Source organism: Ornithodoros turicata, chromosome 1 (genome assembly GCF_037126465.1).
Source record: "Ornithodoros turicata isolate Travis chromosome 1, ASM3712646v1, whole genome shotgun sequence".
Classification (NCBI taxonomy): Eukaryota; Metazoa; Arthropoda; class Arachnida; order Ixodida; family Argasidae; genus Ornithodoros; species Ornithodoros turicata.
This window is the reverse complement of record NC_088201.1, coordinates 45177657-45197156: the sequence shown is the minus strand read 5'-3', so window position 1 is coordinate 45197156 and position 19500 is coordinate 45177657. Positions and strand designations below refer to the sequence as shown.

The 19500-nt window shown below is 42.1% G+C and overlaps 2 protein-coding genes and 1 long non-coding RNA gene across 3 annotated transcripts in view; 1 reads left to right on the top strand and 2 right to left on the bottom strand.

Annotated features, from left to right (window-relative positions):
- Nucleotides 1-2149: 2149 nt before the first annotated feature.
- On the bottom strand, nucleotides 2150-3160 carry LOC135378144 (uncharacterized). The gene is made up of 2 exons (XR_010418283.1): nucleotides 2673-3160; nucleotides 2150-2328 (listed from the first exon to the last, which is right to left on the bottom strand). It is a non-coding gene; the product is annotated as an uncharacterized LOC135378144 (long non-coding RNA).
- Nucleotides 3161-3167: 7 nt separating this feature from the next.
- Nucleotides 3168-9291, top strand: LOC135378143 (transmembrane protein 170A-like). The gene is made up of 4 exons (XM_064611053.1): nucleotides 3168-3530; nucleotides 3956-4114; nucleotides 5464-5634; nucleotides 6454-9291. The coding sequence occupies exons 2-4, from the start codon at nucleotides 4021-4023 to the stop codon at nucleotides 6582-6584; spliced, it is 396 nt and encodes a 131-aa protein (XP_064467123.1). The 5' UTR covers nucleotides 3168-3530; nucleotides 3956-4020; the 3' UTR covers nucleotides 6585-9291.
- The window catches only part of LOC135378140 (uncharacterized), a 97219-nt gene continuing 86963 nt past the window's right edge, over nucleotides 9245-19500 (bottom strand). The window contains exons 2-13 of the mRNA XM_064611044.1: nucleotides 15296-15504; nucleotides 15147-15225; nucleotides 14869-15037; nucleotides 14066-14107; nucleotides 13894-13970; nucleotides 13721-13824; nucleotides 13544-13640; nucleotides 13170-13451; nucleotides 11954-12724; nucleotides 11760-11852; nucleotides 9518-9595; nucleotides 9245-9445 (exon numbers count right to left, since the gene is read on the bottom strand). Coding sequence (XP_064467114.1) covers nucleotides 9320-9445; nucleotides 9518-9595; nucleotides 11760-11852; nucleotides 11954-12724; nucleotides 13170-13451; nucleotides 13544-13640; nucleotides 13721-13824; nucleotides 13894-13970; nucleotides 14066-14107; nucleotides 14869-15037; nucleotides 15147-15225; nucleotides 15296-15489 — 2112 coding nt within the window. The 5' untranslated portion in view covers nucleotides 15490-15504 and the 3' untranslated portion in view covers nucleotides 9245-9319. The remainder of the gene's footprint in view (nucleotides 9446-9517; nucleotides 9596-11759; nucleotides 11853-11953; nucleotides 12725-13169; nucleotides 13452-13543; nucleotides 13641-13720; nucleotides 13825-13893; nucleotides 13971-14065; nucleotides 14108-14868; nucleotides 15038-15146; nucleotides 15226-15295; nucleotides 15505-19500) is intronic.

Sequence of the window (19500 nt, the reverse complement as noted above, 5' to 3'; positions counted from 1 at the left end):
TCCATTAAAAGTTGATTTAGGGTTGGCTTAGCGAGCTGTTATTAGTTGCATTACGGTAAATAAAGCAGATTACCTTGGGTCTCATGATGCGAAAACGCATAGGATTTTTCATCTTTCATGGATTCTGCGCGAACCCGAGGTACGAACCATTAAATATCTTTATTCCAAGAAAATAGACTGGACACTGACCAGTTAGAACACATCAACAAACCAACAACGTATCACAGCTGTTTGCTCTTCACTTGCATACCTTCTGTTTGCACGAAGGAACACAGCATATCAAAATTCTTCTGTGTCATGAGGGTTCGAAGATTTGTGCTGACGAGACACCCCTTGCCTACTGCTCTGGGTTGCCTAGCCGAATTGCGCCAACTGTTGATGACAGTTGTCGGTCGTGTTTTTTAATGAGAAAAAATAATTTCAAAAAGAGCAAAAGTGACTAAAAAAAGCAACTGAGTTACAGATAAAAGTACTTCCATGAAAATGTACCTAATATTTCATTCAAGATACACAAAAAGTATCTAAATACACGCATTCAGCTACTTTTACAATAGCTGAACTCCAGCAGGCTGACATCAAGCTTCCCCTAACGAAATATCCCCAAGACTGACCAAGATTTTCATCTTGGGAGCGATACGTTGGAAAAATCTAGGGGGGTAGCACCAGCATCAGCTGCTACTGCCATGTATTAAAAAATGTATTCGTACCAGAAAATTCGGGGGGGGGGGGGCGAGGGAGAGGGAAACAAGGGCGGAATCCTTCTTCTTCATTTAAAGTCCACATACCCCCCCCCCCCCCCGAAATATTTTCTAGCTACCACCTTGGGTAGCGGCAACCACTAGGTAAACTTAGTTACGAATTAGAATTATTTTTCAGTTTAGGTGTGACCACCCTCTGCTATGCTGGGTACGGCACAAAACCGAATATGAGTGGGACTTACATGGTAATTCAACTTGGCTTGTGTGTATAAAGCTATATAATTTTTGTTTATATGAAGTGTACATACTATGTAGTTTTTCTGTGTTTTTTTTTTTTTTTCATCCAGAATCCCAAGCATGGAGGGGTGTTGGAAAAAATTGGAGGGGGGGACGGTCATTACTATAGTTACGTCATTACAGCTTAACATATCATTACCAACCTGTGTCTAAAGCTGAAATCGCACGGGCACCCCCTGTAGGGGGTACACAGGTGAAAGAGTTAGGGGGGTGTACTGAACATTTGGGGGGGGGGGTTAGGGTGGTCTGGATAAATCACTGTGATGAAGTGCTAGGCTGGGACACGTCAAGCTACATAACGTAGCTTTTTCCCCAGTATCCTGTTGTTTCAGTTGGATTTTCTGATGGAATAACATGAAATGAAATGAAAAACTCAAATGTTCTCCCTTTATGCACACCAAAGAGCAAAGACCAAAAGCTCCGTCGTTTTTCTCAGCACCTTCTTTTTCAATCACAAAAAATAGGATCCTGTATGGAAATCATTCTAGTTTTGTAGCACTCTGTCACTTGGGACAAAGCCGTTGTACGTCACGCTACCGTCACAAGTCCTAAGGCCGAGTCACGTGGGCTGTCGCTGTCGGAGTGGTCGGAGTCCGGAAAGTGTACTTTTAGCACATGATCTCAAGGTCTTGTGGTGCCACCTGCACCCTGTGTCCCGCATGTGACTTGGATGAAAATAAAAGTAAAGTAGGAGCCCAATAACACTTATTGCATTAGGGGTTATGACGCAGTGTGACTTCAAATGTGAATATTGTATTGATACATAAATGTATTACACTAATTTCAGAATATGGAATAGTGTATGCAGCGCCACTTAACGAGGATTTTCGTGAGATTTCCTTTCCTTGGTTTCTGCATCCGCCGGAAGCTGCCGTTTACGCAATGGTCCAGGGAAAATGGCGGGCGCCCAAACCACGTGATCTCGAGGAGCCACTCACAGCGTCCCCGAGCTGCTGCGCGGGAAAAAAGCTGGGGCCCAGTGCGCATGCGCAGACCGACCTCCTTTCCCAACCTCCTTCCCCTTCTCTCCTCGGGTTTTTTGTCTCTCCTCTCGTCCCCCCTACCCCCCCAGACTCGTCCGTTTGTCTTCGGCGCTTGTTGTCTTGCTGTAGAGCAACGATCATGCTGTCCCGAAGCAGACAATCAAAAAGCAATGGTGTATGACAAATCAACTTTATTTGTCCTCGGGAACTGCCTCGAAAAAGCTACAGTACATATCTTTTTACGTCTTGTAACAGGCTTCACTGGAGCTTTAGGTACTTCGACATCCAAGGGCCGTTCAAAAGCCAATGCTGAGCTATGTGCGTCGTTGTTGCCGATGGTTGCGGGAGAACTAAAACAAAACAAAAAATACATTGATGATCAGTAACTCTGCACGAAAATCACTGCTATGATAGGCAATCTATCTTGATTTCGTATTTGAACACCAAGGCATTTGTCACGAATGTTTGTAGATCACAGTGAATGAACGGCTGAGACGCGCATGAGGGGCAACTAGCATAACCACACATATTTTGATTAACGGCATATCAGAAACGTACAAGTTACGGCAATGCACTGCACAGTGAAACGCCGCTAACGTACCGAGTGACTCGTAAATGCTGTACGTAATACACTTAACGTGATAAACCTGCATTACTTCCTTCAGTCACAAAAAAGTAATCAAACTTGTCTTACCGTTCACCTGCAGTACGTCGGAAAGAGTGCAGACTTCCTCTCTGACGATTTCTGCGTCCTTTGGAGGTGCAGGCGGATTCCATGTCATGTTCGTCTTCCCGCTGTTGTGATGATGGGGTGGATGTGCCATTCCGTTCTCACATTAGCAGTTCGCCACAATCTAAATCTAAAGCATTCAAAACCCTCAAACTACCCCGTAGCGTCTGCGTGCACAACGGTTGCAGTCCAAGAGAACACGCACGGCCGGACAGACGCGATGTCTTCTCTGTCGTTCTTCTTTCTCCTCCGTTCGACTGCTTCCGTTGAGCGGTTCGCGCGTTCGGATGCTCGCTCCTCACTCAAATGACTCTCGCCCAATCAGCGCGAAGGAAACTGACGCCAGTTTTTTAGACCAATGAGCATCCAAATATTTATACATATAATGCGCAGCCAATGAGAGGTCTTCCGAGCTGGCACGCCGGTGGCGACAATATTTTCGAGGCGGTGCGTTTCGCTTTAGAGCCGGCGGCGGTTTCTGTAGGTGAAAAAGTCGTTGCAAGTTGTAGTGCGTGCTTCATGTGGTCTCGGAAGTGTTTTGAGAATGATTCACGCACTCTAGTTTTATAATGTTCACTTACTCCAAGAGATATTTCCACGAACCTATCGAATTCAGCGGGACTGTGTTCTCTTTGCCAATGTGACTTGCTAGCAAGCTAAATCCCATTCCCGTAAGCAGCATAGTTGAATAGCGAAGCCCTTTCTGGAATCGGCTGCACGCAATTTCTACGACTAAAGTTCGGCGAAGTTCATGCGAGAGAAGCGGATCTCCTGGCTGTATGAGCGATGTACTGATGAGGATATCGTCATCAGCTAAAAATGGTGAGTATTTGAAAGTGTAAGTCGTTGCGTTTCGATACTGATGTTGCGTAGATGGAAACTGGAAGTTGAAAGGGGTCGTTGAATAGCTATCCAAGCCACGTACATTGATAATTGGATTGTTCAATATTGTCTGAATGATTGTGCCACTCTTGAGAATTGTAGCCACTTAGATGTTGTTGGAAGTCATAGGAAAACACCTCTGAGATGTGCATCGTTGAATGTGCAGTCACTATATAAGCTAGCTTATATAGTAACTGTAGTTGAATGTACAAATATTTTGTTAATAATGCTTTCCTGTAGTACTGAATGTGGAACCTGTGGACCTTCGTGCATATAGACTTGTTATAAGTGTTTCGTACCTTGAGAAACATATACGAGATGGAGTTCAAATGTTAGGAGTTGTCTTGTTACCGCTTCCCTTTCAGATTTGTGCTTGCCTAGAACAGCTTGCCCTGAGTAATGGAACTCTAGTCTACTGTAACTACCCAAAATGGCCTCCGGAGTGGACATTGAAAAGTCGGACTTAGACTCGATCATCAATGTCATCGGGCTGTCTCCCAGCGACCCTCTCGACACCTTTGTTGGTATGTTCCCTGCTATATATGTGGTTTGTACAGACATATATTTTGGCCATCTGCATAAATGAATAGTACTATTGCAGTTAAGAAATATCCTGCTTCATAAACAGCATTAAGTTGTTATTTGAAGTGGTCTGAGTTGCACATTTACTGTCGCACATTGTCTTATGCATTACGTTGATTGCCTTTTGACGGTTATACAAACATATCAAGGACCCGATATCCACATTGTGAATATTGGTTGGTTTGTATTCAGTGCCATTGGGCAGGTGAGAATGGAAACTGATTATTTACACATTGTTCATTCAACTTCCTTACACATGTCCATCATGAGTAATGTTTTATTGTAATTCTTAATTCAAGAGTGATATAATGAGTGAAGGTTACCTCACATATTTTTCCTCAGGTGTAACTCCCCTAAGCTTGTTAAGTATAATGATCATATGAGCAAAGATTAGGAAATTACTAAACAAAAGGAACATGTTACAAGTTAAGTTACTGTTTAAAAAACTTCAGTTAAGTAACAAACAAAGTTACGAGCTACGAAAATGAACTCTGTTCCTGAGCTACTGTGGAAAAGTAACGAGATACTTTCAAGTTACTTGCCATGTAATATGTACTCTTTACTTCTTCACCTTTCTATAATTATTTCAGTCCTTGATATCACAATTGGTGGTGCAACACGTTTTATAATAGTCTTGATACATCAAAATAGTACCAGTCTTCAATGTGATGAAATAAGCTTTGTGATTTTTTAGGTTGATATTTGATGACTGTGATGTTCCAATAAACTCCAACGGAGCACAAAGCAGGCATCAGCAGTTGATGAGTTGACGTCCTCTCCACATATTTTGTTGAACTGTGCCAAGTGTGGCATACACAGTGTCTTCCACCATTAGAGATACAATTCTGACTGCTATGATGAATGCCACATGAACCTCCAAACACACGGCAAAACTAAATTTCTAGCATTCACTGCTCAACAGCAAGGGAGTGGAGTCAGACGCACCATGCATATGCAGCCACTGTGCATGTGACTATTGTCTCATGAGACAGGGAGAACTCAGCTTGCATTGTTTGCGCACCAGAACAAAAAGAACCTGGAACTTACCCCAAGTTAAAAGTTTCCGAAAACAGGAATGAATGCCTCAAGAAGTTACTGGAACTCAAAAGTGACGAGTTTAGAGTTTCAAAAAAAAAAAAAAAAAAAAGGGAGCTTAGTTACAGTAACTGATTGCCCCCAACACTGCACATGAGCAGTAGGCAAATGCACTAAAGCTCAAGGAAATGGCACAAATCTTTGTAAATTATTCTGAGTTACATCTGCTGATATGTGTATTTTTATGCTTTCCTAGAGATGTGGTACCAGGTGTTCTTGTGGGCCCTGTTCTCTTCGCTTCTTGTCCACATGGTGGCTGCTCTGGTAGCCTGCAGTGCGCTACGCAGACAGCGGATCGGCCGCTTCACTCCTCTCCTTATTCTCCTTATGGGCTTTGTCACTCCTCTCACCTGTGGGGCTGTCACCAGTAAGCCACCTCACTACTATGCTTTGACTTTCCGAGGTTGTCCATCATAGTGTCTGTAGCGTACGAGAGCAATTGTGATTATATGGGACATGTACCCCTCCCAAGACTAACACTTGCAGTGCTAGTTGCTGCATGATTTGCTGTGTCTTGCACTACTAATGGAGGCTAATGTTTTGTTTTCTTTAACTAGCTGGGGCAACGTCTGGACCTTGTCATACATGTCATACATCTTGCGTAATAGTCAATTCACAGTGACATGAGTCTCCATTTCTATAAATTCTTATTTGGTCTCCTGCTTGGTTTTTTATGAAGGCAAGGTTTCCAAATAGTTTGGCTCCCCATAATTTACTGAACTCGAAGTGCGTACAGTGAGGGCTGTGCTGAAATATGATTTTATGAATCAAATATTGGACTTGTTTCATGCAAATCTGATCTTTGTTGATTTCTCTCTCCTTTTGTGAGTTTATTGTCATTAACTATTTTCTTTTGTGCATAGATGTGTGCAACGAAGGATGAGCATGAAGGGTATATATTAAACAGAGAAGAAAAAAAAAAAACTCATGCATGATGCAGGAGTTACACGCATGGAATACAAATGTGCAAAAAGCTTCTGGAGCTTTCATTATACCTTTTAATTGTTGAGGCTTAAATTCTTCACTGACTCAGGGTTCATAACCTGATTTTACAGCATTGTACATGGCACTTCTTGGTTTCATCATTGCTTATTTCAAAAGTGGAGTTTGATGTCTAAAAACTGTTTTTCGTCTTTTTTACCTGTGGGGTACTGGAAAGATGACTAATCTTGTATTTTTCTTCTAGGTGCAGTTATAGCAGGAGTGTACCGTACTGCCAGGCTTCACATGATGCCCTTTTATGCACTCATATGGGGCTGTGGTCAAACTGTGTTTACTGTTGTCATGTCTTATACCCGTGTCCTGGCCACCCTGTAAGTGTTTGCCCTCTTCAAACATGTTATCACGCTTCCAAGAAGCCCTATGCAGCAATCACACGCAGCATTTCTATCCTCAGCAAAACATTTTATCTGTGCACTCGAACATTAACGATTGGGCACTGCTGCACACGTCGACGGAGGTTTGCTCTTTGTTATTTCCTCGTGTATTATTTTCAGTTGCAGTTGTAATACCTGACCTGAATCAACATAAAGGATCACAATTTTGTTGAATGTATGTTCTTAGGAGGTCTGTCATAGTGTATATGGTTTTACCACTTCAAGGGTCAGGGTGTAGACAAAATATCTTCAGTTGGTTGAAACTGCAACGTAATATGCATCACCATTTGATTTGTATTTGGAAATGAAACTTTCCATATTTTGCATAATTATTTTGCTAATCGGCAAGTGGCAGATTTCATAGGACCCACACAGTTTTTAAGAGGGATGTACATGTGTGGCTTTATTGATGTTCAGTTAAAAGCTGTCTTTTTGTATCAGCAGTACAGATGATAAATCTTTTATAAGAGTTTTTCACGTGAAGATGGAAATCTTCTTTTGCAACAATTCTTCATACGATGTACAGTTTTGAAATGAAATTGAATGGATGGATTATTGTAACTATGATGAGCATGGTACGAGGAAGGGAAGAAGGCAACATTTTCCTGAGCATGAGGTGATGGAGCGCAACAAGGTGGACACCACGTGCTGTCTATATTGTTCTTTTGCCCTTCAGACTCGAGGAAATTATCCTTTCCTCGATGTAACTACTTGTACGAAAGTGCATTGCTACAAAATTTAACAGAATATGTTTCACCTTGTAGGAACTCAAAAATAGATGCGTATGTTCCTAGGTACAGTGCCTGTGTACACAGTGATAAGAAACTGAACACACAGGGAGAATGTTTGTTGCTTGCAGGTTGTACACTTTATTTAGGGTGTGTCATATGCCGTAGGTGCTTGTGACTAAGAACTGTACGGGTGAATTCCGAGGCTGATCAAAGTGCCCCTGTCCACTATCAGATGGGATAGGCGAACATTAGTGTTTATGCTAAAATAATGTATTTGATTATGTGACCAAATTGAGTTTGATATATATACTTCTTAGTACATTTTCTTTATAAACCTGATGTCAACAGCCTGATATTCTGGTGTAGGATTATGGAAGAAATCTGAATTCCTGGAGAAATGTATGGAACTGAAACACACAACTGTGTGTGCTCAACTCACATGTTCCAAATCTGTTCTATACGTGCAAGGTTGCCTTATGAGATTTTGTTTGTTTAGATTTTGGTATTTGGCCTTGCAACAGATTAGTGGTACTATATGAAGTGCATATTATAAAAGCATCTTCAAAATACTCCATTACAGTGTTTCTCATTAGTGTGGCCACAAAAACTAGATGCTGGTTTACCATCACTCATGAAATTTTGTGTTCCTTGACTATAAGTGGATGCGTAAAATATATATACGGCAAAATATTCACTTCTGAGTAGTATTACATTGACATGAATGTAGTGAAATCCTAAGTACCTTGGGAGAAGCAAGAACATGGCTCATTTTTCTAAACAGCAGGTGTCGCATGCAGTGTGATGCCACATACTGAAACCAGTGGCTATTGCTTACAGTCGCATAAAGTTGAGCATTAAAAGGATCCTTACTGTTGGATCCAATTCCAATCTTGCAATCAGTCAAAGCCCTCATATTAGGGACACTTTGTGAATGAGTTGAGATGCTTGTAAGGATAAGGGATGTTTCTGTTTATTACACCTCTGTTGCACTAATGTAAAAGTGACTATTGCCTTATGTGCCCTGAAGCTGACAGTCAAACTGACATAAGATCTAAAAAAGTAAGGTGAAAATGCAGATATGCTTGCTGCTTATTTAGAAACTTAAACAGGCAAATGCTATAAGTTGTGAGTTGTGCATCATCATGTCTGTTTTGTTTTGCCTGTGCACCACGCATCTTAACCTTATGTTACCTTTATTGGTGTGAGCACTCTCAAGTTCTTTAGTAACACATTGTTATGCTGTGAGTTGTCTCAATTTTGCCATTCCTCTTTGTTGTCTTACTTATTATTGCAGAACAAATTTTTCACTTTGAGATTAGGAAAATCTTAGAAAGGGGTTTCAGTACATAGGTGCAAATACACCCTAATACCTTAGGAAATTGGGAACAAGATAGTACTCTTACGTGCAGATACATTCTTTCGTAAAACCTCCTGTCTCCTCTGTCTACTTGCCTGTCAGCGGTATTACTCAAGTACTAGGCTGCATTCGTACAACCTTAATTTAATTATTGTGGAGCTGATATTGTTGCAGCTTCGATTTTCATGAGCACAGCTTGTTCACGTTCTTCGTATGATGTATCTGTTAGGCTTGTTTGACACTGTACACTTTCTGGTCACTAATTGTTCTAGTCCTGCATTTGCTAGTGTGGCTGACAAAGTGTAGGATCCAGCAGGTCATATTGTATAATATTCAAATGTACAGTGCTCTCCACAAAGTGTGGAACTGTGTAAATATTGTACATAAGTCTGTTTATAGTCAGGGTGTGAGGTATGTTGTAGAACAGCTATTATGTGCTTTTTTTGTGAATACTGTATATAGTAATTTGTGTACTGCTGTTAAGTGTCACGCGCAGCGTCAGCAGCAGTGAACCAAGAGTCATTGTCATTTATTTTGTTGAATAAAAAGACCATTGTACAGTTTTGTCCCATAGCTGGAATACATAAGTTATGACTCTGGCCGTACAAGTTTGACTGCTTTTGCTATAAGGTCAGCTTTCTTCTCCTTGCATTTGCATGGGATACCTTTCTGACGTAGCCAAAGGTGGAGTGTAGCAGCATTGATTTTGTGTACCTAGAAGGTCAGTAAAGTAGACATTTAAAATGAATCTGTCTGCACACAATGTGGTAAATAATAATATGTTACTTTGTTTTGTCGTATCATAGCTTCGACATCTGCATCTGACACTGTCTGCTGTAGTGTCTTAGCTTTCTTCATTGTGATCTGCAGATTTTATCACAAATGTGGTTACAGGTGGTACTCATAATATGATACAGATTGTGTACATTTGTATTTATACATGCATATTTACTAAAGCAATTTACACAATCAATATGATGAAGTTGGTTGCACATTATTATGTGTACCAGGTTTGCTGGGGGAATTTAATTATTGTCATTATGCAGGGTCTTAGGGAACACAGAAAACAGCCATTGAAAAATGAGCCCTTTGTTTTAGAATACTGATATTTGGCAATAGTGCTTATCGCAATCAGCGATAGTTTAGCTTCATCAAAGGAAGAATTGAATTAATGTTGTTGCACCAGTCTGCTAAGGAGGGTTGTGACCGTTTTACTCAAGTTGTATATCCATACATAATGCTGTTTATATCAGTCAGAACATTTTGAAACTTGTGTTTAAATGTCCTATAGCAAAGAGGGTGACAGACACATGACTGGTCCTTGAATACGAAAACTGACTGCTTCACCAGTGAAGCTGTTTGCTCTGGAGAGCCATTAGGGATGGTCAGTGATCGTTAATATCATCACTCACACTGGCAAGATGTCCAGGAGTCTGTATCTCGATAGCTATGCCATATAGAAGAATAATTCTTGCTTACTCACCGACATGGCATGCAGTACAATGCATACATGATGTAAATACCAACCCGTATCAAAACATAATAGCCCAGCATTTGTTTAAGTCCCATGCTGCAACATTTGAACACCCACACTAATGGAATTATGTGGAATTTTGTAATTTATGACAAATGGCTGAGTCTTCAGGGGCTGTTCTCTTTAACATCTGACATGCTCCATAAGCTGATCACATATACAGGGTGTCACACAGTGAGCAGCCCGTGCAGTTCAAAATAAAAATACACAGTCACCATTCTTGTCAAAGCGATTTCTTGTGCTGTGTAGACACTGCAAAAATCACTGTTTCCTCAAATTAAATTAGCAGGGATGTTCTAATTATCAGTGCAAAATATCGATGAAGATATTGTTCCTTGAGAGAAAGAATGCTGTGATAGTTCTATGGTGATACTACTTGAGTTCTTGAAGACATAGAAATACTCTCTGTAGTTTTAGTTTGGCAGGCTGTGAAGTGCCTTTAAACTTGGAAGAATAGTGCTCCTGCGTGACATTAAAATGCACCCAGTGTAGTACCAAAGCAAACAGGTTCTTTCTCGTTTGTACCAGCCCGGCACTGGCAGTACCCATACACGAGCACTAAGAATGAATATCTTAACAAGATGTGGATCGCAGCCAATGGCACAGTTGGGGGACACGTATTTGACCTGGTTCCTGTATCAAAGTTTCTACATACGTATAAGTGCATGTTTTGTAATAAATTTCCTGTTAGTGTTAACTGTTGCTTCCTACATTTGTGTCTTTGGCTGTGATCCACATCATGTTAAGCATCGATACTAACTACCCCACATCAGGGCCTTAGTAAAGGAGGAGTAGACCTAGATCTCTCTGGCTCCTAATCATTGGCATTGGACTAGCACATGTTGCATGCTGTTTGTTGACCTAATATGCCTGTTGCTTCTCAACAATTACAGTAATCAATTTATGCAGCATGGGTGGTAGCTATCCTTCTGAAAGAGCAGCTTGGATGAAACCAAATTAAAGTTCATTGTTCTGTATTATACACATTCTCCACAATGGTCTCCCATGTATTATTCAATGCCTTACTGACTCTTTCTGCAAATTAGTCGATTACTATATATCTATAACTTGGTTGCACTCTGAGTAAATCACCATTTTCCCACCCTCACAGTAAAAGCCACCTATGACTTTCATCATGGGCATGCTTTTGCTACACGTTTTATGGTGCTATACGTGTTGACCCTACCTGTTTCACATCACTGGGCAACACAATAATTACCGTTTTCTTTTGTTTGTGATGATGGTCAAGGGATGGATAGTATTTTGCAGTGAGCGTCGTATTCTCAGTGGTTTTCACCTGATATATAGACTGTGTTTTAGTTCATAGACAGTTCAACAACCCTCTAGGTACTATTATGAGTGGATATCCACACACAGCATTAAACACCATAGGTCCCTATGCTCATGATGCACACCTTGACACCGTATGTCACCACTTTGTTATTGCATCTCCTACATGTTTCATGGAGGAATGTAAAATAACCTGAATATTACCATTTTTAAAATGCCCGATGGTGCTCCTCTTGCTCCAATGTCACTCGCATGGCTATTAAAATTTGACTTGTGAGCTTTAGTCTGGTCTTCTTTCTGTGTTTGGATATGAGGAATGTACAGTTTCAGTTTCCCTTTGCATTGCCATGATTTTCAGCAATGATCGTCATGAGATTGTGACAGATTAATGGTGTCACCTTTGGTTCTTTTCGTTGCAGCTTTGAATCAAACGTTGGAGCTATTTTCTGAGCCTTAGGTGCAGTAGGAAGTACGAACTTCCCTTCTGCCTGTGTCAGGTTATTGCTGAAAGTATGACTTTTCATAGAAGGTGGCTTATTAGTTGATGCACCATATTTAGGTGATACTTTATGTGTCACTTTCTCTGTTGGTCTTGCTGTACCTTCATTTGCTCGGCAATACAGCTGATCTAGAACCCGATGTGCTTGTATAACAGGCAGCTTGCAAGTTGGTATGCCAAACTTCGGCACCAACTTAGATGTTGCTGTTGTTCCTGTTGTGCTTTCTTTCATTAGGAAACCAGACTTATCTTGAACATTGCGAGTTACTGTTGGTCCAGCATGTGTAGCTTTTAAAACTGGCATCTTCCTAGTTGGTAAACCAAATTTGGGCACTACTTTAGATTCTCCTGTTGTCATTGCTCCTCTTGTGCTTTCATGGGTGTGGAAATGTGGCTTATCTTCAACATGGTACGCTAGCGTTGGTCCAGCATATGGTGTTTTCACAGCAGGTGGCACGCTAGCTGGTGCATCAAATCGAAGCGCTGACTTAGAGATTACTGCTGCTTCTGTAGTGCTTTGACGTTTTTGGCGACATGCATCATCTTGAGCTCGAAGTGCCAGTATTTTTTCTGGAGAACACAAGCTTAGCTGTGCGCTGGTGAGTGCCCTGTACGGGACTTTCACCTGATTGGGCTTTTTTGTCCATCCAACTTGCTGGTTTCCATTATACTATAGAAAACAAAGAAAAATGAGTCCACATGAAGTCCTGCTGCAAGTAGCACATTGCTGCGGGCAAACGCAGGGTAGCTTGCAGCGCTACTTCAGAGTTCATTGCAGGTGTTGCCCCCATTTGAGGACCAAAAATGCAGCCATCAAGATATCTAAATCGAAACTATTTTATAAATGGCATTACAAAGAACAAAACTGCTCATGTCTGGTGTTATGAAGTAGGATGGACAAGATTTGACACTTGCAATTGTGTGTAACTCAATCAACTTAAAAAAATTATAGTAAACACGATCAACCAGTATGATAACATCTCAGATTACCTTTCAGTTTGGAATTTTATGAACTACAGATTCTAAGGTTGTCTAAACAACCATCTTCTGTTGTGCATGAAACATATCATATTGATTTGAAAATAGATTTTTCTATGCTAGTCGTCTGCACTGACCTCCAATACACGTGCTGCTGTCCAAGTGATTTGTGGTGTAGGAAATGCTGGTTTTCTGAGCAGGAGAGAGAGAGATCTGCCAAAAATTTGTTTCCAGCATACCTCCAAATCATGGAGAAAGGAAGCTACAATAGGCAGATGGTTAACCCTAGGATGCACCAGTGGTTGATAGGGCCGCACACACAGGATTGGATATGTGTAATATTTTGATGGGAAAGCTAGGAACATAACTTTCACATATATCATGGTCGGTCCAGCCTCTTTAGGGATGCTGTAACCATACTGTAGGGAACAAAGATAAATAACTTAGAACCTTATTGAGAATTGCTTTGTGCCTAAACTATGAATAGAACTAGTAGCCAAAAGCACAATACCATGTTCTTCCAGAACCGGTGCATACTTTCAAATCCAGGAAACATGCGGTTGTCAAACGTTTTGAAAGAAACCGACATGATGTGACCCTGTTTCATACTAAAATGTGTGATGGTTAGTAAGTACTATGTGATTTCACTAAAACAATTTTTGTGAAAGAGAAAAGAATGTGTGTGAACCTTGGCAAAACGAAGCATGGTAGTGGCTCAATCTGTACCTCAGATGTGCGAAGCATTTCGAGCAGTTCTCCACTGATGACTTCACCATTCCAGATGTGTGATAACTGCACATATGGTAGCGGATGTACTTCCATTTTAACGCAACTATATCAACATTTATGAATCATACATACACTCATGTGGTGCAGTTTTATCCCTCCTCCTGTTAAGCTGACTTCTGTTTCACACTTTGTCACAACAACTTCCATGCCTATAGGTTGCAGTTGTAAGTTTATTGTACCAGTTGAAAACTTCATTTTCTGACTATTTGCCCCAATATAATTTAAAAGCAGGATGGGAACTTACGTATAGTTGACAACCATCCAGAGCTAATGAGAAAGCTCTTCCCTGATGTGAAAGAGAAGAGGAAAATTTGTAGTAGTTTTGCATATGGAAGACTGGCATGCAGTTTAGCTTATAGGGAAAGTTTGCTCTCCATATTTGTTTCCATGTGTAATGCATTCCCTGATTTACCGAATCCCTGCTTCGCGTTTTGCCGACTCGAGCTGTATATTTTGTCGGAACTATGAATTAGTAGTTTCGTACGCTATTGCCTTTGCGTCCGTAAGGGATAGCGTTGGTGGTTCTACGCACGCGCAATACATAAACAGAGCTTCGCGTAGCGCGCAGAACCAACACGCTATCCCTTGCGTACGCAAAGGCAATACCGTACGATGCACTAAAACTCACTATTACAATTCATACAGTTTGAAATTCGCGCGCAGAAAGACGTATCTGCGATGTCAGTGCGAGGACATGTGGGCGTTCCCTTGCCGCCTGGCTTCGTTCGCTCGTGCTACGTCGGGAGGAGGTGTGGGTGGTGAGGTGCACGTGAGGAGGTGCATGTCACCATCCTGGTGGTGAGAACGTCACGGAGACATGACGCGAGCAGATGAGGAGGTTCTCCCGCTTTCTCAGCCCGTAGGTGCGGGTCCGCTGCCGGCTGTCACGACAAAGCGCGTATATAATTCTCGAAATATGTCGATTTCGAGCGAATATACTCGCAGGAGAGTTGTTTGGAGTCAAATGCTCCCATCAAACACATTTGTTGCAGTGATGTCGGGAGGCGAACTTTCCCTGTAAAGTACTAGTCTAAAATTTTCTACTACCTTGACACAGATGCTGCCCAACTTGGTTCCAACTGGGCGCAAGCCTAGCTAACGATGTGTATGTGAGGCACGTCTGAAAATCGTTTGGTTGCACAAGCCCTCTTGATGATATGTGTAGGGACAAATTGCTCAATCTGTTTTGAAATTCAGCAGATTCAAAGTGCGCATCCTAAACACGTAAAAAAAAGATATAGATATAGGCGTTCAACCTGTTGTAGAGAACTGATCATTCACAACAATGGGGATTCAGAGCATTCAAGTGTGTATACTACTGTTACCGAAAGTATAACTCGGATGCCAAAAGGAAGTTGCAGTATGGGGCTGGCGATAATCTGGCACTCAGAAAAGATTAACTCTCTGCAATGGAGAAGGTATAGCGTGAATTGAAAGAGAGGCAAAAGTACATAAAGAAGTTCCACATGATTACCTGCACTTAAGTATGCATTGCTGACGCATCATGTCACCATCAACGCCGTTGGTTCTCAATGCCAACTGTAAATTTTCCAATGTCTTGAAATCAGGATTTTGAAAGAAGAAAACACATGCTTGCTCGGTAGACATACTGTCGTTGCTGTCGTCTGCTAAGACTGCAACATTTATCTCGATTACTTGCATGTGCATTTGGTCTTTTGCAGCCTGCAGAAATGAATTACGGTGATGTAAATTAATTATCTGAATGGAAATGTGTGGATGGTATGCTGCGCAATACTGACAAGTAACATACTTACAAATGTGCATGGTAACGCGATAGTTTCGGTTTCAGTTTTCTGGCGTGTTTCTACGTGTGTAGATTTTCCTTTCTTTCATTTAAAGTGAGCCAGTTTAATTACCATTTCCCTACAACATTATTCTTATTAAGAGTATGTATTTGTGACGTCACATGGACGTCAGAAAACTAAGCTACCTTCTGATTAGGGCAAGAGGTGTGTAAAACAATCAGCTGGGTCATTCCACGCCAGATGACCCAATTGTCCTGATCGACCCCCGCACTTCGGGACCAAAAAATTATCGTAGATATCTTGTGCTATAAATGGACATTTCCCAAAGTTTAGTGAAAAATATTGAGCCACTCTCGGTCTATGCGGGGTCAAAGTTTTCAGGAAACATGAAAAGAATGGTGCGGGTGGATTTCTCCAGTTACACACAGAATTATGGCACTGAAACAGGCAGTCAGGTTCGAAAAATGTTCCCAAAGAGCATTTTTCTCAATTTTATCTATTTATTAATTTAAAGGGCCCCGTTTTCGGCGCTTTTTCTTGCAGATTTGCGATTTTTGAAATATACTTCGCGTAATAGCAGAAAATCTGGAAAATTTCGAGGCTGTTCACGAGCACCCTTTCTACAAGACAGCAGGTTTTCAAAGCCGTCTGGGCAGTACTTTTTGGCAGAGTACATTTTGAAGCTGGCAATTTTCGCAAAGTTCGACGTTTTCAGGGCCAATTTTGAAAATGAAGCAGTCGGCGGAGAACAATCATAAGGTATGCATGCGTTAGAGAAAAGCATAAAATAAAACATATAAAAAAACTAAAATGGTACTTATCGATAAGGGCGAGTAAATATTTTTCTGTTGAGCATACCACGCAGAGGAGCGCGCACCCTCGGGCAGGTATACGGGCAGAGGGTGTGCGTCGGTGGTTCTCACCGGCACGCGCGTTGCAATGCGCCTGTCTCAATACCAAGGAAATTTCGAATTTGGTGCACCATCCTAGTATGTGCAACAGTCGCTATCAGTGTCGCGACAGGAAAGAACACTGCCTCCACCAGTAGCAAGGCGAGATGGCCACTTTACCCAAAACGCAGGACTGTTGTTTTCTCGTGGGCGCCGCCATATTGAAAGGGCAGCGCCGTCGAGTTGGGGGAGGACGTTGAAAACTGTTTGCCGCCCAAGCCAGAGAAGGAATGCACACGTGCCGTGTGCTTCCTCCCTGGTATCGCTTTCCTCCTCTCTGGCTTGTGCTGACTGCAAAAGCTCTGGGTTTGAGGCTGGCTGGAAAAACTGTATATAGCCGCATGGAAACACTAGCTCCTATTCTTTTAACTTCCTATTTTGAAACGAGTTGCACAGAAATACTGCGCCTGAAAAGCAAAAAGAAAAAGAAAGAAAGAAGAAAAAAGAAGAAGTTCGTGCACAGTATATCAATATGATGGAGCCACTTAATATGATCAGTTGTTGATGTGCAGATATGCATGTTTGGCATGGCTATTCTTTGAAGACCTGGAACACTCGATGTATTCCTGTAAAGGACGTAGTCTTTGCAGCGAATGATTAATGGGTTCTAAGCAATGCTACTTCCTCGTTTCGTGCACGGCTCTTGCACTGTCGTAGCGGTTCTTTAACGTATCTTGCAGACGCAGTACCTGTTCCTCGGGTAGAAAGCTTCTAAGTTATGACCTTGGTACCGCGACACTTCTTCGCATGGGCGCCGAAAGGGTCTATACAATAGACCTCTCCCTGTTTGTAAACAAACGACGTTGGACAGCGCCACCAATTTGGTAGAGTTGAACTACGCTCGAAGCTAGAGGCGAACAAGGTCGCGCCCGAAAGCCACGGTCTTGAGGGGACTAAGATGGTCCCTGGAAGGGGCGCGACCTTCGGTCCTATTTTTCTTTCAATAGGAGGTAGCGAACAAGTGCCCATTCGTGGAACCCAGCCCTCCCCTTCCGATTTGTTTCGGTTTCAGTCTGTCTACCAACGTCATGATGACGTTTCTCGGGTAGAGGTCTGATCTTCGATGCAATGTGCGAAACATATGCGCGAAATATACAGGGGGTCCACCATAACTATAGAAGTAATTTTTTAAAATAGTAAAATCACTTTTTCCCAGTTTTAACCAATGGCGATGCACTCCACGTCTAAAACGCTGTCACAGCGCACCATGCGGAGCACCATGTGACAGCGTTTTCCCTCCCCCGCATACAGAGGAAAGGAAAACGGGAGCGCTTCTACTTGCGACCACCAGATCGCTTTATTTCCAGGCCCTCCCCTCGTGCTCTAACTCCCTCGACTTTTGTTCTGAAAACGGCAATGTTAACATTGACCCCAAGGGACTCGATCTCCCCATTGGGTCAACCGCCTATCTTTCATAATTAAAAAGGTAATTAGCCAAAGTTAATTAATGCATCGCCATACAAGCTTGCCTGTGCCCGGGCCTTTAGACGTGGAGTGCATCGCCATTGGTAAAACTGGGAAAAAGTGAAAGGGAAAAAGTTTATATTTTTAAAAATCACTTCTATAGTTATGGTGGACAATACTTGTGCCGTAAGGTAGGTGACTGCAGATCGTTTTGGTGGCCTCCCATTCTTTACATTCAGTAAAATTATTTACAGTAAAATTTTAAAGGGCACTGGGATCATCTCCTCTTCCTATCTAACTGCTATCTTCCGGCAGTCGTTATCTTCTGCTGTCGTCCCGGAGGACTGGCGGGTGGGTAAAGTCATCCCTATCTACAAGAAAGGTGACAAGCACGACGCTAACAATTATCGTCTAATATCACTAACGAGTGTGCCATCTAAAATTCTCGAACATATAATACATTCAAACATAATGTCCTTTCTCGAGTATAATGGCCTCATTTCGCCCTGTCAACATGGCTTCCGCATTTTTTTCCGCAACATTTTTCCTGCGAAACCCAACTCGCCTCGTTTATTCATGATATTCATACTAATCTGGACAGCAGACTTCAGACAGACGTCATATTCCTTGATTTCTCTCGTGCCTTCGACCGGGTTCCTCATGGCCGGCTAATGACCAAGCTGCGGAGCTTTAATATTGATTCCATGACGTTATCTTGGATTTCTGCATTCCTGAGTCCCCGTTCGCAGTCTGTCTTCGCCAATAACGTACTCTCAGATGCCCACCCAGTCTCTTCCGGTGTACCGCAGGGTACCGTGTTAGGACCTCTCCTGTTTCTTCTGTTCATTAATGACCTTGCCTTTGTCCATACAGTCAAACATACGTCTCTTTGCCGATGACTGTGTCCTTTATCGCTGCATCTCCTCTCCCGACGACCATCTCACCCTTCAAGATGACCTCACCCTCATAGATCACTGGTGCAGTAAGTGGCTAATGTCACTCAATATTTACAAATGTTGCCACGTCCCATTTTGTAGGGTGTGTGTGTTGGGTGTTAATTTGCAAAACGATCTTTCTTGGAACATCCACGTAAGCTCCATCGTTAACAAAGCTAACCGCACCTTAGGATATTTGAAACGGCATCTCTCGTCTGCTCATCCTAATATTGAACACCTGGCTTACATCACATTAGTCCGGCCTCAGCTGGAGTATATGCCTCTGCCGTATGGGATCCATCTACTGCTTACCTTGTGCGCGACCTCGAAGCCGTTCAAAACCGCGCAACCAGGTTCATCACTAGTAACTACTCACCATATACAAGTATTTCTTCATTAAAAAAACACATCAACCTGGTCGAACTGCACATCCCTAGGAGGGCCGCACACTTATCACTGTTTCACAAGTTTTACCATTCTCCTGTCATCAGGTCATCCTATATCAATCCTCCTCACAGAATATCATCTCGCATCGACCACGAACTCAAAGTCGCCCGCTTAAAATGTAACACTCAATCATTTTCAAATTCCTTTTTCCCCAAGACTGCCATTGATTGGAATAAC

Excerpts from the sequence above, each read along its gene's own strand:
- LOC135378143 (XM_064611053.1), top strand. The coding sequence starts at position 4,021 with ATGGCCTCCGGAGTGGACATTGAAAAGTCGGACTTAGACTCGATCATC. Across the intron at positions 4,115-5,463 it reads CCCTCTCGACACCTTTGTTG|AGATGTGGTACCAGGTGTTC; the intron begins GTATGTTCCCTG and ends ATGCTTTCCTAG. Across the intron at positions 5,635-6,453 it reads CACCTGTGGGGCTGTCACCA|GTGCAGTTATAGCAGGAGTG; the intron begins GTAAGCCACCTC and ends TTTTTCTTCTAG.